The sequence below is a fragment of the Leptomonas pyrrhocoris genome, assembly GCF_001293395.1.
Source record: "Leptomonas pyrrhocoris isolate H10 chromosome Unknown, whole genome shotgun sequence".
In the NCBI taxonomy this organism is placed as follows: Eukaryota; Euglenozoa; class Kinetoplastea; order Trypanosomatida; family Trypanosomatidae; genus Leptomonas; species Leptomonas pyrrhocoris.
Genome location: NW_015438359.1, coordinates 901,616 through 922,854, shown reverse-complemented (window position 1 = coordinate 922,854; position 21,239 = coordinate 901,616). Strand labels below are relative to the sequence as shown.

General features: G+C 57.2%; 7 protein-coding genes across 10 annotated transcripts in view; all 7 read right to left on the bottom strand.

Moving 5' to 3' along the window:
• Positions 1-299: 299 nt before the first annotated feature.
• ABB37_02118 (hypothetical protein) lies at positions 300-953 on the bottom strand (the record flags this gene model as incomplete). Its single annotated transcript, XM_015798935.1, has 1 exon — positions 300-953. The coding sequence occupies one exon, from the start codon at positions 951-953 to the stop codon at positions 300-302; it is 654 nt and encodes a 217-aa protein (XP_015662413.1).
• Positions 954-2,329: 1,376 nt separating this feature from the next.
• Positions 2,330-5,182, bottom strand: ABB37_02117 (hypothetical protein; the record flags this gene model as incomplete). Its single annotated transcript, XM_015798934.1, has 1 exon — positions 2,330-5,182. One exon carries the CDS (start codon positions 5,180-5,182, stop codon positions 2,330-2,332), a length of 2,853 nt encoding a protein of 950 aa, XP_015662412.1.
• Positions 5,183-6,374: 1,192 nt separating this feature from the next.
• ABB37_02116 (hypothetical protein) lies at positions 6,375-9,144 on the bottom strand (the record flags this gene model as incomplete). Its single annotated transcript, XM_015798933.1, has 1 exon — positions 6,375-9,144. Exon 1 carries the CDS (start codon positions 8,982-8,984, stop codon positions 6,375-6,377), a length of 2,610 nt encoding a protein of 869 aa, XP_015662411.1. The 5' UTR covers positions 8,985-9,144.
• Positions 9,145-9,565: 421 nt separating this feature from the next.
• Positions 9,566-10,658, bottom strand: ABB37_02115 (putative mitochondrial hypothetical protein; the record flags this gene model as incomplete). The annotated part of the gene is made up of 1 exon (XM_015798932.1): positions 9,566-10,658. The coding sequence occupies exon 1, from the start codon at positions 10,631-10,633 to the stop codon at positions 9,566-9,568; it is 1,068 nt and encodes a 355-aa protein (XP_015662410.1). The 5' UTR covers positions 10,634-10,658.
• Positions 10,659-11,327: 669 nt separating this feature from the next.
• On the bottom strand, positions 11,328-13,300 carry ABB37_02114 (actin interacting protein-like protein; the record flags this gene model as incomplete). 3 transcript variants are annotated; one of them, XM_015798929.1, is made up of 1 exon in its annotated part: positions 11,328-13,300. In XM_015798929.1, the coding sequence occupies exon 1, from the start codon at positions 12,879-12,881 to the stop codon at positions 11,328-11,330; it is 1,554 nt and encodes a 517-aa protein (XP_015662407.1). In that variant the 5' UTR covers positions 12,882-13,300. The 3 variants fall into 3 exon arrangements, with proteins under 3 accessions (XP_015662407.1, XP_015662408.1, XP_015662409.1); XM_015798930.1 differs by having other exon boundaries at positions 11,328-13,275; XM_015798931.1 differs by having other exon boundaries at positions 11,328-13,015.
• A 640-nt stretch (positions 13,301-13,940) lies between these two features.
• ABB37_02113 (hypothetical protein) lies at positions 13,941-15,435 on the bottom strand (the record flags this gene model as incomplete). 2 transcript variants are annotated; one of them, XM_015798927.1, is made up of 1 exon in its annotated part: positions 13,941-15,435. In XM_015798927.1, the coding sequence occupies exon 1, from the start codon at positions 15,297-15,299 to the stop codon at positions 13,941-13,943; it is 1,359 nt and encodes a 452-aa protein (XP_015662405.1). In that variant the 5' UTR covers positions 15,300-15,435. The 2 variants fall into 2 exon arrangements, with proteins under 2 accessions (XP_015662405.1, XP_015662406.1); XM_015798928.1 differs by having other exon boundaries at positions 13,941-15,391.
• A 683-nt stretch (positions 15,436-16,118) lies between these two features.
• The window catches only part of ABB37_02112 (Na/H antiporter-like protein), a gene marked incomplete at its 3' end in the record, with an annotated part of 6,385 nt that continues 1,264 nt past the window's right edge, over positions 16,119-21,239 (bottom strand). The window contains exon 1 of the mRNA XM_015798926.1: positions 16,119-21,239. This exon is cut by the window's right edge and continues 1,264 nt beyond it. Coding sequence (XP_015662404.1) covers positions 16,119-20,918 — 4,800 coding nt within the window. The 5' untranslated portion in view covers positions 20,919-21,239.

The window sequence follows — 21,239 nt, the reverse complement described above, 5'->3', positions numbered from 1 at the left end:
CGTGCCGCATCATAACAAAGGACTTTTAATAATAATAAAACACGCAGCAGCAGAGAAACGGCAAGTTTTCTTGTTTCTTATTTTAAGAGACTTCAACAGAAGTAGTGGTGGCCAGGAGAGCTAATGTCGGTGTATTTCGCCATGTCTGTTGGACGCGCACGCGCTTCTGGAAACCAGGGTGCATGCAGTTTTTCGTTTGTTACTGACTTTCCCGTAAATGACACTTCCAACCCAACAGTAAAAAAAAATAATAATAATAAGAGTAATAGCCCTCGTTCTCGTGATCAATGATGCACCGCTTACGTCATTACGTTGTTGAGCAATTGCAGAGAGTGTTTTTCTTTTCTTTTTTGAGGTTCTTTTTGAGGGTGTTTTTTACGCCCATTTTTCCTCCGACACTCTGTTCGCAGAAGGAACGAAGAAAAGGAAACAGTATTTGTATTTAGAAAAAATAAATAGCGCACCGGGCAGCATGATCGTTGTCGCCGAAACCGCGGTGCAGCAAGAGCCGGAAAACCCGAAAGCTGCGACGCGCATTGAGTTTCATTCGATCGCACGCCCAGCTGCGCATGGAAGACGCCATCGTTTCTTTGAATGTGTGCATTCCACCGCTTCTCTACCATAATGATAACAATAGAAGAAGAAGACTTCTTCTTTTTTCTTTTTGCGACAACGGAAAAGACCATAACGAAGATACATCGCGAAACACCAAAAAAAAAAGGAAGAGTAAAGAGGGGGAGCACGTTCAGCTTCTTCATGGCGTCGCTTCGCACCCACTCTTTCCGTTTCTCTCTCACGCTGGCAAAGCACAGCGAGATCGTTGCGGATGAAATTTGGAAAGAGAGGGTGCGAGGAAGAAGTGAATCACAAAGAAATAAAAAGGCTGCGGGAAGGAGGAGGGCGGAAAAAAAAATAACAAGAATAATAACCGCAACAATGGGAACGCTGCGCATCGCTGCGACTGTCCAGCACCGTCACAAAGGTGAAACGGAGGTCTGCAACGGGCCTGCTTTGTCTGGCTTCGCAACCGGACATCGGAGAGAGAAGACAGCAGCGCGACAACAACAACGAAAACGAAGAAGAAGCTGCCAAGGATCCTTTTCTTGTTTCGCGTTTCCAAACATCGAAACGTTCCTTACAGCAGAAAACAGAAGAATATAAAAAGAGGCTAACATGTTTCGTCAAAACTGTCGCTTTTCTTTCTTTAAAGGGCTGCGTACGGCTTCCGCAAAAACAGAAAACATACACACACATATCCAAGAGGGTGAATACATACGAGAAGAGAAGAGAGAAAAGCAAAGCAGGCAAAGAAAAGCTCTACAAAAGTATAATCCCACAGCAGCAAGGGCGGAAGAAAGCCACCTAGATGTAAAAGGAAGGAGGAGCAAACGCGCTGATGGGCAGTGCGCGAGAGCGTGAGAAACGGCGTTATGAAGTTGCTTTTCCTATCTTTTTTTTTTTTTAAGCTCCGATCAAGAATCACACGATCACGAAAAGAGAAAGAAGAAGAAAAAAACGTGAGGCGCGGTGAAAACAGCATCGCACCAACGAAGGAGCGCACCACTTCCATACCACAACGATACCACCATGACAAAAACGAAGACGATGAATCCATAAAGAGAGAGAGAAGAAAAAAAAAACACTGGCGTAATGGGCACTGGCAAAAGCGGATGAAAAGACGAGTCTGACAAGGGAAAAAGAAAGGAACAAGGGAATATAAACGTAACGAGGAGGGGGGCGTACGTCGTGCTCCAACGCAGCGGGCGGCACCAGCGCCGAGGACAGAAACTCAAAAGAATGAGAAATAAAGTTTTCCACACGCATCGCGGTTCATACACAATTCACTTGAGAAACGACGGTGCTCAAGATGAGAATCAATACACACAAATAAGAACATATATCAAAAATAAAAAACCCAGAGCAGCCGACAAAAAAAAAGGATACGACGAACCTAAAAATAAAGCACATTTGGTCGTTTAGCAAAACAATAAGAGAGAACTGCACATGGACACAAAAGAGCACAAAACACTGTGAACAAAATATCAATATATATATTAATATGTATCTCTCCACATAAACGGATGAGTCGCGTTGGTTCTCTTTCTTTTTTTGTTGTTGGTTTTACGTGCGATCGCCAACTTCATTGTTTGGTGGGACGCCACCAACGAGTCAAACAGATATGAAATTATATATATATATATATACATTTCACAACACCCCTTTGTGGGATACCGCCGATGTGTCAGCGTGTGTGCTGGCCAACAACAACAAAAAAAAACCTCTCCGTCCACTCTTGCCGCTTCTGCGGTTTTTCTGCCAGTGAACCTCCTCAATCAAGGATAATGAGCAGCTCCTCCGCGACGGACTGCACGAGCAGCGGCGATCGCCCGCAGAAGGCCCAGTTGCCCAAGCAAGCAACGTGCCCCACAGGGATCACATTGTCAAAGCGAACGGCTCGCACCCGCCAGCTCAGCTTCTCGCGCAACCGCGCTGCAATCGCACGTGGGGTCTTGCGGTACTGCGGAATGTCATCCGACGGTACGAGGTAGGACGACGCCGACGGCCCAAAGCAGGTCGCATCATCATTGGTGGCGGCCGGCGGCGACGTGAACACCGCCCTACCTCTCTCAACCTTCCGCTCCGTTGGCAAGAGAGTGTCATCGTGGTTCGCATCTCCAATTCGCCGCCTCAACACAGCAGCAGCCGTGTGCAGTCGCTGCCGCACCTCGCTGTGCACGACAGAAGCGGCGTGGCGCACGTGCTCCGAGGCCCAGCGCGGGTCCGTCAGCACAGACACCACGTGGCTGCCGCGACTCCGCCGCGACGAAGACGCGGAATCGGAGTCGGAGCCCCACTGCGCGTTGCCCCGCGGTGACCCAAACAGTGTAACACCGGCAGCCGCAGCGTTGCTTGGTGAGTAGCGGCAGTAGCGAGCGTGGCCGTCGCAGCTGTGGGAGCCATATACGACAGAGATCGGGCGTGCCAGCAGCGACACAGGTGAGACTGACATGCTGGAAAGACTGTCGTACCCAACCTCAAAATCCTCTGACGGGCTCGCAGCGGCATCCACCACCGCTGTTACGGTGTCGGTGGGACTTCTGTCGCCCTCCTCGCTGTCATCGTCGTCTTCGCGTGAACTGCTACAGCACCCCACGATGCTTTCCAATGGTACTTCTTCGATTGCATGCGACGGTACGCTTTGGCCAACCGTGAAGGAGGCGGCGCAGGCAGAGTCTTGCCCAGCCGTTGCGGCGGAGACCATCGAGATAGAGGACGCGGTCAGCCCCGGAAGAGAAGAGAAGGTGGGCTTCGGACGCAGCGTCCCCGATAGTACATCGCAATGCTTCAGCGCGAGATGCACCACGTCGCTGATCTCCGAGCCGTCTGCCGGTTCGTCTTCTTCGTCATCCTCACGCCCGCCACCTTCGCCCTCCCCTGAGGTCGTCCTCACGGGAGATTCGGCATCCGCCGCAGATTCGAACACCAGCGCCGCATCCACATCGTGTAGCGTGTAGGTGCGTCGCTCGGCCGATGATGCGCAGGACCGCAGCCGGCGTACCGCGCTGTCACTGCAGCGGCACTCCACGTCTTTTTCCTCAGCCTCCTCCTCCGCAAACGAGCGCAGCACAATCGGCTTTGATATTTCGATGGTGTCGTCGGCGAAGGCGGCGGCGCACGGCGTCTCACCCGCGGCGACGCCCACAAACTTCGTGTGGTCGGTGTCGACGTTCTCGAAGATGAGGGAGCACGTGCCGAACCCAACGAGGAGGTCGCGATGGGTGTTCGCGAACAGCACGCGGCGGCGGAAGAGCTCCAGTGCCTGCAGGTGCGGCCCATCCAGCAACCGCGTCTGCAACACACGATCGGCGTCGGACAAGATGAGCTCGTCGTAGGTCTGGCAGAGACGCAGCCTTGCGAGGCACCATGCGCCGAAGTAAATCGGCCACCACAGGCACTCCCCCGTCCCGCAATGCGGCGTCGCCACGTTCAGAAAATTCTCAAAATGGACGTGCATCTCGCGCAGCCGGCGGCGCAGGTGCACCAAGGCGACGTAGAGTGCGGCATTCTGCGCACGCGTCTCGGTGGTGTCGAGGAGGAGAAGGTACACGCACTCCCGCTCGATGATGCCGCCAAAGCTGTGCGCCATGAAGGAGAGACACACCGGTAGCGGTGCGGCGGCCGCCTCCGTCGCGAGCTGTGCCGACTCGGGGGTGCTGCACAGGCGAGCGTAGACGGACCACCGTGCACGTCGCTGTCGCTCCCGCGCCTCCACGTCGTCGAGCCACGCGTGCAGCTGCGGCACCGTCTCCGCGAGCATCTTCTGCGCACACGCCAGCGTACCGGCATCCGAGCGGAGGTAGTTGTTCGAGCCGGCGGAGAAGACGCTGAGGTTGCCGCTGCGGTAGAGTCGGCCGTTGGTGCGGTTTGGGTGCTCCACGGTGAGCTGAAACGTCTTCTTGTAGCCGTCGCGGCGGCTGCGCTGCGCCTGCGTGAGCGCTGTGTCAGGCCGGAGTGGATCGGCGCAGGCCTTCGACGTTTGATTGGACTTCTCACCGGTTCCATCCGCTGACAACGGGTGCTGTTGCTGCTTGGTGAGCGCTGTGGCAACGGAGAGGTCGTGTGCGGCGACGGCTGCCCTTGGCGATGCAGAGCTGCTTGCGCTGAAGGTCACGGTCGGCATGGAAGTGTTCGGCACGGTGAAAGGCAAGCCCGCGGCGTCGTCTTCCGCGCTGCTCTCCTCCGTCATCGCAACTTCTGGGCTCTCCGTCGGCGATGCCCGACCGTTGCCTTTGGCGTTCGTCGTCGTACGTGTGCGGGGAAGCGGAGGGAACGACGCATTTGCCGTGGTAGCCTGCTCGTCCGCCGCAGCCTTGGCGAGCTCCGCCGCCTCGAACACGCTCACCTCGTGATGCACAAAGAGGTCCGTGATGACGTTCTCGAAGTCGGCGGAGGTGCTGAGCACGCCGTGTTGACAGATAATGAGATGATACGGGTCCCTCACCATGTGTGCCGTGGCGGTGAGCGCGTCGATTGAGTCGTCGGCGCGAGAGGCGGCAGAGGAAGGCAGCAGCGGCGGCGTACTCAGCGTTGCGTGTAGCTTTTTAAACTCCTCCTGCGGTGTAAGAGACGCCGACGGCCATCGAAAAAGACTCGAGAACATCAGTTCAATAGTGGTCTGCATTTTCCTCCTACGAATGATCGCTTCTTGTTTCCCTGTTGAATTAAAGTACTCGTCTCTGATTTGAGGTGTGTGTGTGTATGTGGATGATAAGGGCCACCTCAACGTGTTCCCTCCTCTACTCGCACGTGTATATGCACGTTTCTCTCCTCGTGGTTGGCGTGCTAGGTGGAGAGAGCAAAGATGGAGAGGTGTGGAGCAAAGCCGCAAACGACTAGTCAGCTGTGCAAAGAAATAATAATAGCAGCCGCAACAAGAGACAAGAGACAAGGAAAAGATATGCTTGGAAAGAAAGAAAGAGCTTCGAGAAAATATGGGAAAAATGAATTTGTTGACTTCAACACTCCCGCATGTCCACCTCGGATGAAGCGGAGAGACCAGGAAAAAATGGGGGAAGGAGAAAACGTTTAAAAAGGGGGAAAAAAACGAATGAACTCACAGTTTACGTGCAGCTTGTACGCGTGTGCTGTCGTTTGGTTTCTTGTTTCTTTGCGAAAGCCCTTTGCCGCCAATCGCACACGCACTACACACGCAGAATGATGAGAATGCGCAGCGCGCAAATTAACTTCCCAACGTGAGAAGAGAAAGTGAGGTCTGCGCGCTGCCTCGGAAAAAAAAAAATGAAGGAGAAGAGGGGGCGGCGCAGAGATCGCACCTTCGTGAATTACCTTTCGACAAAAGAACGGAAGCGGCGAGAAACCAAAGAGAGGAGGGGGGGGGGGGTTAAGCAGGGAGGAGTGCAATTAGTATGTCCTGTCGAAAAGAAAAACAATAATGCTTCGCCGGAATGGCTAAATGCTCAAACTTGCACGAGTTTGTTATCCCTCGTCCATGTCGTTAGTTGAAGTCGCACGAACACATACCCAATCCTACACACCCACACATCGCGCATCACGGCGATGAGTTGATTCGCTCGTGGAAGGAGAACTTTGCAGTTGTATCTGTCGACAAGGTCACAACACGCTTCATACTGCCGTTAAAAAAAAAGAAAAACATTCCTTAACGACTTCTTTGCAAGGCTCTGGTATTTGTATTATTGGTGATTGGTAACTTAATCGGTTATTATCGTAGAGTGTCTTTTCGCCGCTGATCAATCAAGGCAGAGGGGCTCACAACAGGAAGAACGAAGAGTCAGAAAGAAGGGAGAGGTGCTCCTCCATGCGCTTTGCGTTTTTTTGCATCTTCCCTTCGCTTTTCACGTCGCTTTCACAGGCTCGCGCACTACGCGGCAGTGACACACCGTACACTCACGCCCTACGACCTCCGCCATGCTCCACGTCGCCGCCTCTCGCGCCGCCGCGTCAGCAGATCGGGTGGGTCGGAAGGGCCGCAGGTACCCGCGAATGGCGCAGCGGGTGCAGAGCAGCAACGGTTTCTCGAACAGTGATGAAGGGACGGCAACGACTGGCACACCATGATTCTTTAGCGCACCAGAGGATGTAATGTCTGTGCTACCGTTGTTGCTATGCGTCGTGTGACACCCAGTGGAACGCGCCACCGCCATCGTAGGGCCCTCCGCGTGTCCGCTGCAACGCTCGCACGTGCAAAAGAATCGGTAGGTCTCGAGCAGGTTGCGTCGGCGCTCCGCAGAGTTCTGCTGCTCCACGTCGGTGTAGCTGATCGTGAGCGGTGCGCCTGCCGCGATGGAGCGCAGCGCGTAGAAGGCCATGACACGCCCGCCATGGTGCATGACACGGCAGATGTTCGGCACACAGGAGTGATTGAAGTAGGACGCCTCGGGATAGACGCCAAAGGCTATGCAGCTGTCGTCGGTGTCGTAGATACCGAAGCTGTTACACTGCACCGCGGCGCACAGTCGCACAAAGTACGCCTCCGACACGCACAACCGACGCGTCACATCGGCAGTGATCGTAGTAGTAGTGGGAAAGTCATCTTCGCTCCTCGCCTTCGGGCTCGTATCCAGGTTGAGTAGCTGCAGGACAGGCAGCACGCGCTTCGTGAAGACGCGGTAGTAGCGTTGATAGTTGCTGCGTCGTGTTTTGGAGATGACGGAGAGGTTCGTCTCCATCTGTGCCATATCCGCATAGCGAGGACGACGCACGTACAGTTCGGAGGTGAATGGCGTGCGGCCAACACCGTCTAGAGAAGGTAATGTCACATCGTTACTGCCCGTCTCAACCGTGTCGATGTACGTCACACACTCCATCGGCGCAGAGTGGGCATCGCCGTCTGTCGCATGCTGGCGGAGAGCCGGGTCGCTGTCTAGCACCTCCACCATGCCCGTCAGGCCCGCCCTGCGGCGCACGTCGAGAATCGTTAGCACCTCCTTCGGAACCACCACAGAGTCCACCGTGTTCGACACGCTGGGCAATGGAGAGGTGCTCGGCAGGGCATCCGCATCTACGGCAGCACCACAGTCAGGCACAGAACGATTTCCCGCTGGCTGCAGCGCGGCGGCTGGTGACGACGCATCCACACTCATCGCAGCCTCCGTTGTCTCTGTCGCCACAGTCGCATCAACAGTGCTATCCTCCACATCACCCGTGGAGTCGCCACCCTTTAAGTGCGCCGCATATCCGTCGCGGCACGCCCGAGTCAGCATCACCGCGCTGAACAGCAACGACTGGAACTCGAGCATCTTCTGCTCACTCGACGAGCGAGCCCAGTGCAGAGGTTCATCGCCGGGCAAGAGGACAGTACCGGAGACGGTGACAGTGGACAGACCTGCTCCTCTACCCGCCCCTACACCAGTCGAGTAGTACTCTGACATGAGACGCGGGTAGAGTCCACGCAGAACGGCACACTCGCCACTCTCCACGTGCTGCGCGTGGTGCGCACGCCAGCAGTACTCAGAGCAGTAGCACAGCACGCCACAGCCAGAGCATCCAGACATGGCCCCTGCAAAGAGCGAGGTGGATGCGTCTGCACTTCCGTCCCCCTGCTTGCGGGCCGCCCAGCCTTCCAGCCGAACTGCTGGGCAGCCGTGCTCGGTGCGGGCGCGTCGCTGCAGACGGCGCTCGTAAAAGATTTCCTCTCGCTGGGCAAGCGCCTTCTCCAGCAACTTTTGCTTCAGCTCCACTGCACCGTCTTTGCGAGTTCGTGCAGACTTCGTGGGCTTTTTCAGCTTGCGCAGAGCGGCCGCAGCAGCAGCAGCGTGGTGGACGTCGAACTCCTCTTCGTCTGCCGCGGCGTCTCCGAGAACAGCGGCCGCTGCGCCTTCTCCCTCTCCCTCTTCTTGGTACTTCGTCGCCGTCTGCGCTGCAGCGAGGTGCAGTTGCCGCCCCATCTCCTCCTGCTCCTCGCTCACGTCCACCGCGAGCTCCGCCAGACTGCCTCGATTGCACATCCACCGCCCGGCGGGGATTTGTTGAAAGCACACGGCACACCATGTGGACTGCGTGGTGTACCAGCGCAACAACGGTGCGGTGGCTGGGGCTCCGCTGCCGTTGCGCTGGCTGCCGTCTCCATACAAGGCATCTTTGTAAGGTGCTGCATACGCAGCTCCTGCATCGGTTACTGTCTCGCTCTTCGCACCGTGCCTCGATGCGTTCTTCTTTTGAGGGACTTTTCCGCCTCTTGTGTTTTTGGGGGTTTCCGCAGCGTCGCCGCTGGCGGCTGCCGCTGCACCACTGCTGCTGCCGCTCGAGGTACACCGCGCGGAGAGGTAGAGGGCGCTTGGGCAGAATTTGGGGTTCATCACCAGCCCGTACGGCGCGGCAGTCAGCACGAGCTCGCCAGGCGAAATCGCACGCTGGGCAACAGCATAGCGGCCAGCGTCCTCCTTTGCGGTGTAGGTGAGACGAACACGATCATCTTGCGGTGGTGACCGCAGCTGCCCTGACATGGTGATGTACGCTTGAAGATGTGTGTGTGTGTGTGTGTGTGCGTGTGTGTGATATGCATATATAGATAGATACTTGGTGTGTATGCTGCTCCGCGCTGTTCTCTCCAAACTAGCGGAAAGAAGTGGAAGATACCTCACCGCAAGACGGATGGAGATGCCTGGCATGCAAATCAAAAAACAAAAACGGAAAGAGAGATGAACCGGGCATTGTCGATTTGAAAACCCCTACAAGGCGGATGCACATGTAGAAAACGGCTTGTTGCAATGATTCCTACCCCTCAGAACTGAAGCTGCGGTTTATCTAACAGGATACGCACACGTGTGTGTGTTCAGCGGGTCCAGCGACAACATTTTGGGGGTTTCTTCGCGGCGGCCGTAGAGAAAGTCGTCACGAGTTTGCCAGGAATTCGCCGTTTGTGATAAGGTGCATCAACACCCAAAAGTTACCCCATCAACAACATGTCACGGTACTACAAAAGAAATTCAAAAAAAACTCTTGTATTCCGTACTAGGACGACCGCCGCACCTTGACTCCCTCCCTCGATGCGTCCCCTAGTGGTCATCAACCACGAACTTCGCCGTTACACATCATCCAATGCGGCGTCCTCGGACCCGTCTATCAAGGTCCCTGCATCCACCACGGCTGTCGTCTCCATCTGCTTCAATTTCTCCTCCAGCTCCAGCCGCCGCAGCACATCCTCGCTGGGCCGCTCAAAAGCGGAGTGGGTGAGTCGAAATACCTTTTCAGCGTAGACACGCTCCCCTTCGTGCGCTTTGCGGTACGCCAGCACATGGGGCGGCAGCACCTCCGACTCCTCCGTTTTATAGGCGTACAACTTACTCCGTGGCGAGGTGTCCAGGAAGCGCAGCAAATTGAGTAGGTGCTGCGGATCGGCCGTCCAGATCGGGCGACCGGTCTCGTAGTAGTACGTGCACGACATCCCCAGAAGAATGCAGGGGACGGTAAGGAAGGCGGTGTAGCGGATGTAGTGGCGGCGGACTTCGTCCGGGTGGTAGCGGTACTCACGATGAATGCGCTCGTCCATGTTGTCGCGGTCACGCTTTGACATGGCATCCTCGCTCCACGAATCGCGAAGCTGTTGCACACCCCATGGGGCTTTTGGTTTGACTTTGAGGGCCTTCGCCGTGCGGGGGCCGTGTTTGCTCTTGCCGATGGCGTCGGCGCTCATCCTCGTTGATTTACGCGGTGCACGACTGCTGCTGCTGCTGCTGCTGCTGCTCTCGGCAGCTTGCACCTTCTCGAGCCGTTGCAGGGACGCATCGACTGCGGTGAACGGTGGAGAGAAGGGCGCGTTCACGTTCGTGAGCTCGCTGGAAAGCGAAGGTGAATCGACAGAGGCTTGCTGGTCACGATGACCGTCGCTACTGTTTTGACCAGACCTGAGGGAAGAGGAAGATGCTGCTCGCCAACTGCACGTCATTGCAGTGTATCTGCCGCACTGCGATTGTTGTTGCGGCCTAGACGGCCCCTTCGTCAGGGCACGAGCTGTAAGCGCTGTAGAGAGCGGGTGCGGTGGTGACGAGAATGTCCGTCTTTTCGTCACACATGCGCTGCCCCACACAAGCATCGGCCGTGTACCGCAAAGACGCGCGAGGCGATAGGCACACCAACCTTGATTGCGCTGCATCTTCCAAGATGGTCCGAATCGATCTTTGGGCTCCGAGGGAGAGGGGAAGAACAGACGGAGGAGCGCGATAAAGAAGTTCAACGTGCAGCCATTTCGTTTAACTGCGCGAACAGCCGCAGCTCAATAATAATAGTAATGAAACCCGATCGTGCGTTGTTTTTCGCTTGTCCAGCACTGTTGGAACCGTGCAGGACCTTTGCGTCTAGTCAGCGACGACGGTCACGCGGAGAAGAAGTTAGAACGTACAGGGGGGCAGCCGGTTTGTTGAGCAGCTTGCTTCTGTTGTGACTCGATGAAGTTGGCTCCTCTTTCAGTATGCATTTTGTCTTTTTGCATCGATAAAATGGCGGAAGACAGCCACGCACATTCAAACACGCAGAGACGCGTACAACGCAGAAAAAAGACCTCCCCACAGCAATAAGAAAACGGCACTGAAGCAATTATATATATATATATATATACAGCAAAAGAAACAAAGGTTGGTCAGCAACGCACGCATCAAACTCCATTTTCATTTGCTTCCTTTTTCCTTCTGGTGTTTGGTGAACCAGGAACGCCACTACGCATAAATCCATGAATGTATATGTATATGCGTCCTCTCCCACACTGCGCTTGCTGGAAGCGCCCCTCTGCTCTCGAAACAGCATATACCAATCAAAAAAAAAAATGGGAGGGCCTTCCTGTTCCGCCGTCGCTACGTGTCCAGCGGCAGCACCTTGTACGGGTTGAGAATGCCGTTCGGGTCCATCATGCGCTTCACATCCTGCATCAGCCGTATCGTCTCGGGCGTGCGAGAGAGGTGCACGTAGTCACGCTTCTGCATCCCCACACCGTGCTCGGCAGAAATGCTGCCGCCGTGCGCAGCGCAGAACTCGTACACGCCCGGGTAGAGCGCTGCGTCCAACTCCGCCGCGTGCGAGCGGGTCAGGTCGATTACATTCAAGTGCACGTTGCCGTCGCCGAAGTGGCCGTAGCCGACCACAAGCACCTCTGCCGGGTTCACCTTGTGCTTCTTGTATACAATCTCGCGTGTGTGCTCGACGATGCAGTAGAACTTGTCAATCGGGAAGGACACGTCATACTTGTAGATGCGTCCGCTGCTGGCCAGGTGCACCGGCACGCCTTCGCGCAGCTCCCACAGCTGAGCCGTTTGCGCGGCGGACTGCGAGAGAATCGGCTCGTACGCGCCCCCACCGCTCAGCTGGTCGCCGAGGCGAGTCTGCGCTGACTCCACAAACTCCGACAGCTTCTCGAAGTCATGTGTCTCGCTGCTGCCGTTTGTCTCCACCAGCACGCAGAAGTACGCCGCCGTGAAGTCACTGCCGGCACGGAATGCGTCATTCTTGTCGGTGCGTTTGTAAGGGACCTGATTCGCCGGGCTCGTCGTGAGGGACTCCCCGTCCATCACCTCAAAGGCGGACAAGCATTCCGCCAAGTGCTCCTGCGCCAGGTGATACAGCGCTAAGACGGACTCGAAGTTGCTGAGGCGGAACATCGCCGTTTGCTTCGAGCGGGGTTGCTGGTAAAGGCGGATCGCAGAACGGGTCACTACGCCGAGTGTGCCCTCGCTGCCAATAAACAGGTGCTTTAAGTCGTAGCCCGCGTTATCTTTGCGGAGGGTGGACATCATGTTCAAGACATCACCCTTCGCCGTTACTACCTCCAGTCCCAGCACGTTCGCGTGCATCGAGCCGTAGCGGGCGAAGTGGATGCCGCCGGCGTTGGTGCTGACGGTGCCGCCGATCATCGCACTGCCCTTCGAGCCCATGGTGAGCGGGAACAGCATCCCAGCCTTCGCACAGGCCTCCTGACACTGCTGCAGAATCACACCCGCCTCCGCCTCCACCGACATCGTGTCCTTTGACACGACGGGTGGAGCACTCATCAGTTGCGTGCTGAGCACGAGTTCGTCAAAGACGGGTTCGGCGCCGTACACGAGACCGGTGTTGCCGCCCTGCGGCACCACCGCCAACTTCTCCTCCTGGCAGTAGCGCAGAATCGCACTCACCTGCTTCGTGCACGTCGGCAGCAGCACCGCGGGGGTGTCGCCTTGGATTTGGCTCATCCAGTCAATGTTATACGGCGCCGTGGCTGCCTTCTCGGTCAGCATCTTGCCTTTGCGCTGCGTGACGCTGCATGGTTGGTCCAACACACTTTTGAAGTAAGCGAGGTGCTTTGGCCCTGCCTTGGCGAAGCGCGAGCTGCGCGTGGCGTAGTGGGCCGCCCGCTCAACAGGTGTGAGACTCATCGTGAAAGGTGTATGTATGTGTGTGTGTGTGTGTGAAAGCGATAACTGTTTTTGTTGGTATTTATGTATTTCTGTCGTTCGTTGCTGTGGTGGTGGCCGCAGAGAGGAGAAGCGCAGCGTGGCAACGGCAGGCTTCGTTGGGGTGCAGCAGCAGAAAAGAAAGAAAAAGGGGAAAGGAGAGAAATGCAGTAAGAATTAAGAACGTTTTCGTGTGCGTGTGTTAATGTTTGTGTTTGTCCCTTAACTAAGTTTCGGTAAAAGAAAGAGAGAGGTACGCGGTCCGCGTCGGCGTCGGCGTCGGCGTCGGCGTCGGGCGCACACGAGAAGGCTTGCAAATATGTGAAACAGGGAAGGAGGGGGAGAGAGACAAAGGCTACGACGGAAGAAACAGCCTGTTCATTGTACGCAAGCATAACACTTACAGCCAAGAACACCAAAAAGGGGACGAGAAGGAGAGAAGTAGAGAACAGTGCTAAGATACATTTGCTCTTTTATCCTCCACCTTCTTACGGTGGGACACGAGCATCACGCCGCCGATGTCGGCTTTGCAAACGACTCAATTGGGTTGCATCGGTTTTGACTTTCTTTGCCTCGATTAGCCGCCCTTTACGGAACACTTCGACCCCTCAGCGGTACGCTTGCACCGGCGCCCCCTCCCACTTGAAAAAGAAGTTGGTGCTGATGCGAAGCCTGTTGACGGAGCGGCGAACAATTCAAAGACGAAGGATGAAGAGGAAAAAAGGAAGCCACTACCCAACACCCCCCCCCTCTGCCCTTGTGGAAGCTGTTCTTCCGTAGTTTCGTAAGTATTATTGTTGTGATGCACCGGGCCGGTTCCCTTTTTTTCTTTTACGCGCAGGCGCATCTCTGCCTTCGTCGCTCTCACTGAGAAAAAAGCAAAGGGTGCACTTCACGCTGGTGCCGGTGTGTGTGTGATGCCTCTCGAGAAGCGCCACCTTCGTTACTATTATGGTGTTAGTAATTTTATTTTGTTGTTAAACGGGAAATAGCGCGAAACGTGGCTGCGAGAGAAAGAGAAAACTTTTGGCCTTCCAGCACCTACACCACATCCACTGCGCACGCCTTCTCCTCTCGTACGCAGCGGGAGCAGCGGCACGTGAAGAGGTAACTCTTCAACAGCTGCCGCCGCTCGGCCAACGTGGCCGACGCGGTCAATGGAATGTACGTGATGGTGATCTCCTCGCCCGTCTTCACCGGACGCGTCGTTGTGAGGGCTATTTCATGCGTATCATCCACGTTGCTGACGGCTGCGTTTGGCTCGCAGGAGTGGTTAAAGGAAGATAGGAGAGTGTACAGGCCTGCGCCCTTCAACACCCATTCAAACTTGCCAGGAGCAGCGGCAGAGACCGGCAAAACGTAGTCGTTCACGCCATGCGCGTTCAACACCATCTGCCCCACCAATGTGCGGAGTGTGTCCGCGCTGAGGAGGACGTGCACAAGCGCCTCCGCCCAATAAAGCGGCGACGCGGATGGGGAGACGGAGGGGGCAGAAGAAGAGCAACAAGAAGAGGGATCGTCGTGCATCTCTGTCTCAAAGCGCAACGGAGACAGTTGCAGCTTTGCCAGCGGTGCCCCACTCGCGACAAGCAGCAGCTTCACACACTTCTCTGCCAGCAGCAGCCGCACCGCGCTGCCCCACGCTGGCAGCGACACCCCGTCGAACTGCACCGAGTCGGGAGGACTGATGAGGCGGCTAAACGGTGCCACCACCTGCGTGAAGAGCTGATAGTTGAGGGAGTCGGCCGACCAGGCTGTCTGCACACTCCCTTCTGCTGAGGCAACGTTGGGACTGCTGTGGCTGCTGCTTCGCTGTGCTGTGTAGTCTGCCTGAAGTACCGCATGGGTCAGCTTCTGCTGCTCAATGACCACGGAGAGACGCTGCGCGATCCAGGCAACACAACGGGCGAGTGCCTCGACCGAGATGCCAGAGGCCACCGTGGCACTGGAACCGTTAGCATCACTGCGCAGCTGCGGCAACGGTGAGCAGAGCAGTCGGTGCGTACGCGCAGACGCCTGCTGACAGTCCACGGAGCAAAAGCACGAGGCACACTGCGCGCAGCGACTCCACTTTTCTGGCAGAAGTGCAGCTGTGGAGGCGGACGATGGTGACGGTGAAGGGGACAACGACACACCGTCAGCAGCAGCGTCGTCAGCCGGGGAAAGCTGATGCGTGGCCAGTCGTAAGCAGTGGAAGCAAAACGGCAGCCGAAGGTTGAGGAAAGAGACGGACGGCCACGACACAATCGGCAGCTCTTCCACCAAGGCAAAGCCTCTATCGAGGTCGGCGGTCGCCATCATGTGTTTGCCTGCCTCGCTCGTTACGCACACCTCGCAGGGCACCTCAAGGCGGCCGAAGATGGCGTTGAGTTCATTCGCAGCCTTGACAGCGGGGTCCATCTTGGTTGCGATTTCTTCTTGTACTTCGTAGCAGCGGTGTCGTGAACTTCCGCTCCTCCTCTATAAGAAGAAAAAATCTTTGAAGGGAAGCTTCCACAAAATAAAGGTGGAAAATATATTTAGAAAGGAATACACTTCGGAGGCGATAATGAGGGGGTGGGAGGGAGAGGCAGGTTGAAAGACAAGACAGGAATGAAGGAAGTGGCAACGAATTCACAAGTAGAAGATGTAGAAGGACAGATACGTACCACTTCTAATACAGGAATGAAAACAGCGTAACGTTGCACTCAAGAGAAAACTGCCGAGACACCAGCACGCTGATGGTCCATGTCTCGTTGATCCCAAGAGTCACGATCAGGTGGTGCTCACGCTGCGAAGTACATACAGATGTACAGGAAACAAACAAACAAAAAAAATAATCACGTGCTGACGCTGCGCCGGCACCTTAGCAGACGCACGTAGAAGCAACGAAGATAAAAAATGCTGCAGCACCTCGTTTGTCCCCTTCACGCTGTAAGACTCACTCTCGGCACAGTTCACGGAGGAGCAGGAAAAGAAAAGGCAGCGTGATGTGTTGTTGATTTGCTTTTTCTCCCTCCCTTCGCCTTCGATAAAAAGTGCTGTGGCTCTTCTGCGTACGGTACCAGTTGATTCCCGAAAAGGGATGGACAGACAGCGCAGCAACACGCGTGTACGCACCCATGCCAGTGATGCTGTGCGTTTTCGTCTTTACGCCAGATGATGTGGAGATCAAAGCAGCTTTAAAAACAGTCTATCAGCTCTCACCCCCGTCTTTCACAAAGGGCTTTTTGTTTTCCTTCACAACGCATCCTCCAGCCTCTCCATCTTGACTCGCGCAGCCTCGTTTGGATTATAGCTGCCAATCACGCGTCGGCACAGCCCGTTCATCCCCTCCGCCGTCTCTACCGCCTTCAACTCCGGCTCCAACTCTACCATGCGGCGCAGCAGCGCCACGTAATCGGGGAAGCGGCGGTTTGCGTACATGTTCATCTCCGTCACCATCACCCTCAGGTGGAACTTGCCGTTCACACGATACTGCCGCGCCCACGTGCACACCTTTGCTTGAAAAGCAGTGTCAACGTCGTTGCTGGCGTGGAAGGGGTTTAAGACGTCGGTGTCCTCGTTGTGGCGCTTGCTGACCACCCTGCAGGTGCGCTTTAACACGGAGAGCTCCACGCAAAAGTTCAGCAGAAACTCCACCGTCTGCTCCCCCGTGGTCTGCGCGTGCTGCACGTGAAAGGGGTCTGCCGGGAAGCGCAGATAGCGCAGGGCGGCGATGCACAGGTGCTCCAGCGCGGACGCGTAATGAACGAAGACCTGGTTCGTAAACGGCACCGGTGTCACGAACTTCTCCAGCGTGTAGAAGATGCTGATGTCCGACGATTCGGGGTAGAAGTGGTAGGTGCTCGCGCCGCGGCTGGGTTGGTCTGAGGTGCACGGCGAGGTCGGGTAGTTGTCGCCGTCGCGGTGTGACAGCCGCGGCGACGCCACCGTGTCGAGCAGGTCACCAAATACGCTGATGGAGCCGTTGCGGTAGTAACCCTCAGCTGTCTCGTCAGGGATCGTGCCGAGCAGCACGTTGTTGATGATGCTCGTCGCGCCCATGTGTGTGGACGCGGTGCTCTCCCCGTAGGCCACCAGCGGCGGGGTCGCGCTGCCGTGGTCGAACAAGCTGCTGGAGACGGACATGGCAAGGTGCTCCCCGTCAGCGTGGGCCGGGATGGAAGTCGTATCGGGCGACGCGGTGGAAGGGGCAGCGAGACAGCCTTCCGGTGGCGACCCCTCTCTCCCCTCCACCACGGGATGCTCCGGTAAAGGCAGCAGATCATCTGCGGTCGGGTGCCGGTGTGCGGACAACAGCGGCGGCTCCGCCGGTGAGGCATGGCGCGGGGATCGGCTGCTGAACGCGGCCCGTGCGTGCGGGATAGACGAAATCGGAGAAGACCGCGGCAACTCCGCTGCTGCAAAGTGGCTCTCCATGCTACCGCCCAATGCACTGCCTCCTTCCTCTTCGTCCTCTCCCGCCGCCGCGCGTTCGTCGTCGTCGTTTCCGGAGAAGGCGGGCGACGCGCCGCTGATGATGGCGCTTGGATTGCTGCCAGCTGCGGCCCACGACACGTAGCCGCGGTCCCCGACGCGCATCGGCACGGCGTAGAGCACGGCGTCCGGTGCAGACCAGCGCAGCTGATGCACGTAGAAGGTGGAGATGTAGCAGGGCGGGGTGTGTCGGCTGAAGAGGCCGCACTTGTCGGTGCCGCGGAGGTAGAAGTACAGGTGGAAGTTCGTCTCGCAGCTGGCCAGGTCGCAGTCCTGTGGCCCAATGAGAGGCGTGCCGGCGAGAATGAGTTCCATCAGGTGCTCCCGCTTCGTTTGCATTTGGTTCTCCGGCACTGTGACAATGCGGGAGAGAAAGGGCAAGATCACCTCCACCGCCGCGGCCCGCCAGAGCGCCTTCACGGCACGGAACGAGCGCTCCATCAAGAAGGGCTTAATGCTGTTAAACGAGATGAGCAGCGCGGTCGACTCGGTCGAGATGACGCGCCAGCGGCGCTGCTGGGCGAGGCGGAACTCCGGCGGCAGCATCAGCGCCTCTAAGCCGACGGTGTCGCCGAAGCTCTCCATCATCTCATGCTGCGTCAGCGTCGTCCACTGCCCGTGCATCGCCCGCAAACAGCCGAAGACGACCACAAGAAAGGCGTTCTCCGGCAGGGTGATGACCTCGCCCTCGCGGAACTTGCGCACGAGCCCCATCGAGCTGATCGCCTTGATCTCCACCGTGCGGAGGCCCTTCCCGAGCGTCGTCGCCGCCACAGCACGCAGCACCAAATTACTCTCCTTCTGCTCCGCGTTGTTCTCCCAGCTGGTCGGCACGTGGGCGCGCATGTGCGTGACCATCTCCATCAGCACCGCCGACCCGCGCGTGCCAAAGCCTTGCTCGCTGTGCAGCGTGTTCACCGCCTCCACCAGCGAGTTCGCCACCGACACAACGGCGCGGCTACTCGCCACGTTGTTCGTCGCCTCCGGGAAGTTCGCGTAGAAGAAGCGGATGGCCCGGTTCGCGGCGCTCATCTGCGCTGACATCCAACCCTCCACCCGCCGCGCCTGCGCCTCGGAGGTGACGTACTTGTACTTGAGTGGCGAGATGACGGTCAGGCACTTCACGACGGCGAGCAGCGTCACGAAGGCGTTCTCCTGGGCACGTCGGTGGGCCTGCGCGAAGTAGCCCTTCCCAAAGATGAAGCGCTCTGCCCAGATGACCCACGTCGGCAGCAGTCGCCGCATCAAGGCCTCCACGACGCGGTTCATACGTGCCGCGTCGGCAACGTCCTCGGCACCGCCGTGGCCACCCTCGACGAAACCCGGCGGGGGACTCAGCACATCCACCCGCACCGCTTCATAGGCGGACGGGTCACCAAAGGAGCGGTGGTTGGTGGTGGAGTCCATCACCGCTGCCATGGCGGCGGCCGCCGCGCATGGGTTACCGCCGTCTGCGCCGTAGCCGCTCACGTCCATGACTTCCGCGAAGGTTTCTCGTCGGGCTTTGAGCGTCGGCGTGGGGGTATGCGTGGGGCCGTCACCTCTGCTGCTTTCTCCGCCGATGGACCTCTCGCGGGACCGGCGACCGCCACGGTTTTGAGCGGCGGTGACCCTGGCCGTGTGCTCGTCATCACGCACCGCCGGGGCTGCCTGTGCAGGATACACTCGGTCGTCCTTGGTCGATGGTTGCGGAAGCTGCGGCGATGGCAGGCGAGGTGGCCCTAACTGTTGCTGCTGCTCGGGGGTTAGGTGACTCACCGGCGATGGCTGCGAGGCACGACGACGCACGGTTGATGGTGACATGGGATGTCGAGTGTGCAGCTCCTCCTCCCCCGCTGCCGCCTCCTCGGGGTTGCCCTTCTTGCGATGGAAAAAGTGCATCTGCTGCACGTCCAGCAGCTCACCGCGCTCGATGAGACCGGCAATGACCGTCCCCATCTGCATGACCACCGTCTCCGTGATCACCTCCTCATCGCGCTGACGCCACAGTGCCGTCTTGAACGCCGACATGAGCATGCGGTTCACCGTTTTATCCTCATCCGGCTCCTTCTCGACCCCGACGCCGCGCAACGGGTTGCGGAGGTGGTGACGCACGAACTTCTCCACCTGCATCCAGCTGGCGTTGCGGTACTTCGTGTCCCGCTTCACGCTCTCCAGCGCGTTCTCCTGCGAGCTGCGCACGCACTCCATCGCGAAGTTAATCTTCAGCACACGGAACTCCTCCTTCGTGTAGAAGCCCAGTCGCCGCACGACGCGGCGGGCCGTTGTAGCGTTCACCAGCAGTGTCAGCAAGACAATGCCGGATGTGATCTTCAGCACGGTGATGCCTTCCTTCAGCCCGGATTGCTTCACCGCTAACGCCAGCGTGGCGGCGACCCCGCCGCGCAAACCGGCGTGCACGAGCAGCGCAATGCGATGTTGCGTCACCTTGTAGGAGAAGACGTTCAGGCACGGCGCCAGTATCTCTAGCATAATGAGCCGCGACAGAATCATCGCCACGTAGATGCCTAAGATCACAAACACATCCGTCACCCGCAGCGTTGGGATCACCTCGGCAACAAGAATGACGCCCACGAGCGAAAACAGCACTGTGTTGCCGAGGTGCACGAGGAACTCCCACGTGGAAGAGATCAAATTACCCTCCTTGCCGGGAAACAGCGAGGGGCAGTAGTAGCTGAGAAAGACGCCTTGGAAGAAGAGGGTGAGCACGCCGCTCGTGCGGATGAGGTGGCTCGCGACGTAGTACGACACGTACGTGACGGAGACCGTAATGCACGCCTTGGTCAGGCCATCCGCCGTGCGTCGCAGCCAGAAGGATTGCAGGAATCCAAAGATGGGGCCTACTAGAACCGGCAGCAGCGAAAGTCGAACACTCTTCAGAATTATGACGCCAACGGACCCGCTCATCGAGCCGGTCTGCGCCGCCGGTAGGAAGAGGCTAAACAAAATAATAGCTGTCCCATCGTTCATGACGGACTCGCCATCCACCAGGGCGGTCATGCACTTATCCACGCCCAGCTCCTTCAGCAGCGCCACCACCGCCACCGGATCCGTCGCGGACAGCAGCGAGCCGAGCAGCAGCGCCGTGTACCACGACCACGACCCGAAGCACAACTTAATCGGCAGGGACAGCAAGGCGGTGTTGATGAGCAGCCCAACCGTGGCCAAAAGGACAACCTGGAAAAACACACGCTTCAGGGCGTGGATGTTGATGGCGTAGCTGCCCTCGAAAAGCAGTACCGGCAGAAAGATGTAAAAGAGCAGCTCTGGCGGGATCGAGGCGAGCGCGTTGGCGATGTCGGGGTAGAGCCACAACGTCACTGCACCGACAACGATGCCGTACAGAAACAGAACGACGGTGTATGGCAGCGGGATGCGTCGACGCTGGGTCATGAAGAAGGTGCCACCGAGGAAGATCAGCATCGTCACGAAGAGAATGCCAAGGGAAGTGTCCTCGAAGGACCTCTCGACGTGGGCGGTGTTGGAGTTGCCGCCGTCCGTGTCATCATTAGGGCTTAACGCCGGCGTGAGCACCGCCGATCGCGTGTGATCTCCCGACATGGTTGTGCCTTGTTAAAGAAAGAAAAGGGAAAAAAAGAAACGCGGAAAAGGTGCTAAGAAAAACGATCTGAATGGAGGAGAGGTGCGCTTTTACAAGGAAAAAAGGAAGGGCGCAAGCACATGTAGAAGAGCAAAAGCAGAACAGTGACGCCGACGGAAACAAAGACAGCAGCGTATCTCTTTTTCTTCTTCCTTCTCGTTTTTAAAGGTTATTGTTATTTAGAGTAGCTGAAGCGTAGATTTACATGAAGTGGTGTGGGAAGAAGACTTCCTGTTGGAGCGGAGCAGGGCTGCCTTCGTTTCCTCTATCCTCGGGGGGGG